Source organism: Sinocyclocheilus anshuiensis, unplaced genomic scaffold, assembly GCF_001515605.1.
Source record: "Sinocyclocheilus anshuiensis isolate Anshui unplaced genomic scaffold, SAMN03320099.WGS_v1.1 scaffold733, whole genome shotgun sequence".
In the NCBI taxonomy this organism is placed as follows: Eukaryota; Metazoa; Chordata; class Actinopteri; order Cypriniformes; family Cyprinidae; genus Sinocyclocheilus; species Sinocyclocheilus anshuiensis.
This window is the reverse complement of record NW_015539923.1, coordinates 778,503-784,448: the sequence shown is the minus strand read 5'-3', so window position 1 is coordinate 784,448 and position 5,946 is coordinate 778,503. Positions and strand designations below refer to the sequence as shown.

At 34.7% G+C, this 5,946-nt stretch overlaps 1 protein-coding gene across 1 annotated transcript in view; it reads right to left on the bottom strand.

Moving 5' to 3' along the window:
• kcp (kielin cysteine rich BMP regulator) overlaps positions 1-5,946 on the bottom strand; it is a 61,170-nt gene that overhangs the window by 52,370 nt on the left and 2,854 nt on the right. The window contains exons 3-5 of the mRNA XM_016483609.1: positions 4,405-4,961; positions 1,195-1,267; positions 549-742 (exon numbers count right to left, since the gene is read on the bottom strand). Of these exons, the coding sequence (XP_016339095.1) occupies positions 549-742; positions 1,195-1,267; positions 4,405-4,961 (824 nt within the window). The remainder of the gene's footprint in view (positions 1-548; positions 743-1,194; positions 1,268-4,404; positions 4,962-5,946) is intronic.

Sequence of the window (5,946 nt, the reverse complement as noted above, 5' to 3'; positions counted from 1 at the left end):
TTATTTCAGTTTATATTTTGTAAATAGTTTTAGTTTGCCAACAATAATATATTTGATACAGTATGTACTGTCCTTTTTTATTAGGTTTTTTTATATTTATAGATTATATTTTATTTTGGATTTAGCTTAATTTTAGTTTAATTTTTAGTTTAATTTCATTTAGTAATTTTATCACTTATTTCAGTTAGCTGTCAATAATTAAATATTTTTAATTGAAATTTGTAATCTAATATTGACATTTTATTATATTTCAGCTTTTATATCAATTAATAGTTTTCGTTTTAGTTAATGATAACAACAGCACTTTGACATATATACTATTATGGTAAATAATTACCATATTAATTTACCATGACATTCACATGGTACTCCAAGGTAATTCAATACTGTAAACCACATGCCTATCATTGTACATTTCCCTTATACAAACCCTGATATGGTCGTGGTTCACTTCCAAAAAAACATTGATAGTACCACAGTACTTTCTAGTCCTTTTTTCCAAGTGCAGACACACCAGCATGCCTATTGGAGATACGTTTCCAATGTACCTGTCTCTTCAGCATGTCCAGCATGGTCTTGATGTTATGCAGGTTGTTCTCCAGTTGGCCAAGACGCATGTTTGATTCAGTGGGGGATCTTGTAGCTGATACTATGCCATCTCCACGGTCTCCCTGATCTTGCATCATATCCAGGTTATAGTTTGCGGTGGGACTGATGGGAATGACTGTGTCTGGAAGGGAGTCTGTAATAACCACAAACACACAAATGCATGCAAACACACAGATTATAAAACATGAATGTGTATTGTGATGAAAAACATGCTTTTTTTTCAACCTGAATATTTTGGACAAATTTCAAGATGTGTACATCAGTATATGATCTATAATGCTGAAGCATAAATTCACCATGAGTATTGGAGGGCAAAAAAAGTAATAAGGTTCCCAGAAAACAATCATAAATATCCCTTATAAAATAATACTACACCCCAAAAATGCACTAGCTGACATTAACCTATAGCCAAAAAAGAAAACATAACATATGTAAATATCTATAAACCTGAATCAAACCCTCTTGTGGGTCCTAACTTTACATCAGAAGAAGCTGTATGACCTATATTTTCAGCTCTGCTGTGTGTTTTTTTTTTTCATGTGCATGTGTAGTTCAGATGTTTAAATGTTTTTATTGTTTTCATGCCTGTTACATTGTCACAGAACCACGGACGCCTCTCATATGCCCTGGTGGAGAGTTCAGCTGTCTGCCAACCACCCTGAAACGATGAGAAAACACATACAGTCAGTTCTGTGACCATGAACACAATGAACTCTGTAATCATGGCAACCCATTGCAAAGTCATGACCATAACGTCGTAAAACAGATAAGCAATGACAACACCAGAACAATCACCTCTGTAGAATGCTTTAAAGGCACAGTTCACTCAAAAATTAACATTGGGATTTTTTCTTCTGTTGAAAACAAAACAAAAATAAGATATTTTGAAGAATGTTGGTAACCAAACAGTTTTTTTCTTCCATAGATGCTGTAAATACACCATCTGGTGCCAAAATGGATATTTCCCCACCATTTCCACATAGCTGTTCACTTTCCTATGAGGAGTGACATTTGTTTCAAACATGATACGATACTACATATCTCAACTCTTGGTAGCTTCAGAAGCTGTTAAAATGAACAAAATCCCTTCTTCCAAATATCCCTGAAACTGATTCAAATCTTATGAACAGACTACAGAGAGCAAGGCAATGTGCCTCAAATTGACCATTTCAGTGCATTTGTAGCACTCAAATGCATATTGTTTAGATAGAGGAAAATTTTAACATTATTTATTCTTTAGACATTATGGTTTAATTAAAATAAGTATTGGCTGTCTCATTGAGAGCCCCATATCTTTGGGACTGAATGATATAGGGCTTTGAAAATGAAGATTAACTTAATTAGAATCTAAAATTATATTGCAATATCTTTAATACTTCTTCAGTTATAGGCACGCAAACTTTGGAAAAAGAATATTTATGGCACAGACAGGTCTGTTCAATGCAGTTGCTTTGACACAAGGAAACGAGACACATTTCTAGTTTCAACCAGTGGTGTATTGTAACGAAGTAATAATACTTTGTTACAGTACTTAAGTATTTTTTGGGAGTATCTGTACTTTACTTGAGTTTTTATATTTCAGCCAACTTTTACTCCACTACATTTCCTAATTAAAATGTATACTTTTACTCCGATACATTTTCCCAAAGCATATTCGTTACTTACTACAAAATAGTCAGAAGTCAGAAGAACACGGACTGCAGGGAAGCAGGTTTGACTAATCAGTGGTCTGGTGCTTTTAGACTCCTAAAAACACCTTTGCTCACGTGCAAACAAGTGCGCACACAACCACGGGTGATTTATTTTCCACTCAAGTCGAGTCTGGGGTGTGCAATACAGCATTGTCTGCGATAATATGGTAAGAGTTGTTGTAATGATGTGCGATCTGACATTATCAAGTAGGCTATAGGCTCACCAAATCACACAGAGTGCACGCGCATTGATTTATCTATTAAAACTCAAAATTCCAGGCATTCTAAATTGTAGATGGCAAAAATGTTTCTGTATGCTTTTTATATTTATATAATTTAATATATTTAACTTAATCTATATCACACAAAGAGTACAGTTTTTCAGCATAAACACATTTAATAATCATCTTATACAAGTTCAGTAAAGCAATAAGTGACATACATTTTAGACATAATATTGCTTGTTTTTGCTTGTTCCAAACAAAGATCACAGCACTGTTTTGCGTCTCTGAGCAATTGGACCGTGTTTACTTATTTAATGAATCAGGTTTTTGAACGAATCGGTTGAATAAATGATTCAGTGATTCACTCATTAACACAGTCAAATGCTTTGTTCCTGAATGAATCAGTCGTTTGAATGAATCGGTTGAATCTCAATGACTCACTCATTAACAGTCACTTGCTGTCACCTACTGGTGATTTCACATTTCGACTATTTTTTTCATGTTTTAAATTATTTTAAATATCAGTATTCAACGTTTTATGTTAAAAACAAAACATTAGACCTATTTATGCATCTGTAACTGCAGTTTAAATGCATCCATGTCCCCTCTGAGATACATAAACTGTATATACACCTAAATGTTATTTCAGATGCAGATTCCAGATATGTTTTCTTATGTTGGAATGAAAGACACTAAGTATCGGGTGAAGTGCTTCTTATTCTTAACCAAAAATACAAAATGGAAGAAAGAGTTAAAACTGAACACAATATTGCTACTCAAGCTGTGTATGAACAGTTTTTATATATATATATTTATTTGCTTCTTTTCCATTTTGCATTTACTTGTACTTTTACTTTCAATACTTAAGTACGTTTAGGATTAAAAAAATAATTTTTGTACTTAAGTACAATAAATATCACATACTTTAAGACTTTTACTCAAGTAATATTCTAAACGGTGACTTCAACTTCTATCAAAGTCATTTTCTGGTAAGATATCTGTACTTTTACTTGAGTATGACTTTCAGGTACTTTATACACCACTGGTTTCAACATTATTTGTTCTGCAGACATTCCTCAAAGTGACCTACAATTGGTTTTTGACCACTGAAAATTTGTGCAAATTAACATTTTACTCCTGGAGCCATATTGAAATTCCAATATCTCTGGAACTGAACTATATAGGGCCTTAAAAATGAACATGCCAAAAGGAAAGTTTGTAAAGAAAGAACCAATATCTAAAACTTCTTGAGTTACAGTCATGCAAACTTTGGAGAAAAAACTTGAAAAGTGTTCTTTCCCCATTTTTGAATGGTCACCATTGGCACATAATGCAACAAAGACAGCTAAAGTAAACAGATTTTACTAGCAGGCCTACCAATTTGTGTAAAATAAAATTATGATGCTGCCATGACGTGCCATCTTGCTGAAGTCATTTTTACACCCCTGTAATTTGGCTCTGAATCTCAGGTGAAAAATGGCCTTTTGACCCCCTTCAACAAAACAGTGGATTGCTTAGTAGATATCCATCCATGACATTTAATATTTTAGCTTTCATCACTATATACGTTTATCTTTCTTCAGAAAAAAATATTAGCAGAATCAAAAATTTGAGCTTGGGAAGTTTTTGAAATTTGGTTGATTTGACACAGAATGACCCAATAGAGTAATTCCTACACCAAATCTTTATAGTGTAGTTATTGTGAAAAACTTTACCAGTAGTTATTCTCAACACCCGTGTGAACTTGAGGAGAACTGACTTTATAAATTTACTAAAAATTCCATTGGGATCAGTTGATTAGAAGTCAAAAAATGGCAAATTTTTAGGTGTCCAGATACACTAGCATGTAGGTACATATTTGTTTGTATCAGTAAACTCACACTGAACTTGCTGGCCTTTTTTCCTGCAGTGCTGGAGAAGATAACCTGCAGATCATGTGGGAAGTCCAGAGTCAGGATTCGTCCCCCTTCTTTCAGTTTGAGCACCACGGCATCCTGGCAGTCCACATACAGCACCATCTGCCTGGGCTCCACACTCAGAGCCATCCTCACCCAACCTCTGCTCGTAAAGGGACTCCCGGCGGGCAACTTTAGCACCTCCGGCCGCATGCCGTCCGCTGACCTGAACTCCAGCTGCAGCCTGTCTGCTTTTGTGTTGGAGACGAGCTCCAGCAGGGGGCGATCGCCATTCTGCAGGAAGGTAGAGGAGGTGAAGGAGATGAGGGTGGCCTCCGAGCCTCTGCTCTGACGGCCCACCAGGTGCAAACCCAGGACGCCCTGTGAGGTGTTGAAGAGGTAGTCCAAAAGTGTCTGGGGTAGTTTGAGATGAGGCGTGTTGGAACGGAAACGCCAAGCCGGCGTCTTTGGGTCACGACCTTTGACCTTAGACACCCCGTGGGTAGAGCGAGTGACGTTAAGAGCCTCCAAGAGGTTGATTACTAATAGAAGAAACATGTAGAATTACATCAGTGACATTAACAAGCCACATGCTGTATGCCTGGTAATCATTCAGTACCGTGGTATACATCAAGAGCTCTGGTATTACAATAGTATATGATACAGTTTCATAACTGTACCAGCAAAAAGGTTTTTAATTACGTTTTTTAATGTTTTTGAAAGAATTCTCTTATTTTTAACAAGGATGCATTTATTTGATCAAAAAATAGTAAAGACGGTAATATTGTGAAATATTATTACAATTTTAATTTTAATTTATTCCTGTGATACAAAGCTACATTTTTGGCATCATTACACCAGTTTTCAGTATCACATGATCCTTCAGAAATCATTCTAATATGCTGATTTGCTGCTTAAGGCACATTTCTCATTATTATCATTGTTGAAAATAGTTGTGTTTTTTAATATTTTTTTTAAATACACGATACATTTTTTTCAGGAATAAAAAGCTCAAAAGAACAGCTCATTTAAAATAGAAATGTTCTGTAACATTATAAATGTCTTTACTGTCACTTTTGATCAACTTAATGCATCAATTAAACACACAGAATGATTTCTGAAAGATCACGTGACACTGAAAACTGGAATATGGATGCTGAAAATTCCACTTTACATCAAAGGAATAAATTACATTTTAATATATATTCAAATAGAAAATCATTATTGTAATTCATAATAATATTTCAAAATGTTACTGTTTTTATTGTATCAAATAAATGCAGCCTTGGTGAGCATAATAGATTTCTTTCAAAAATATTAAGGCAATCTCAAATATTTCATTCTGTTAACTGGTAGTGAATCTGCTATCATACAGATGAAACGGTACAAAATTTAAAGGCTTTTTGACAGTTCATAAGCATGCAAGTAGTAATATGTGAGGGGGAAAAACCCTGCAGAGCAATGATGGTGAGTGAGCAAAATGCTCTTAAAGGGTTAGTTCACCCAAAAATGAAAATTAGCCCACAA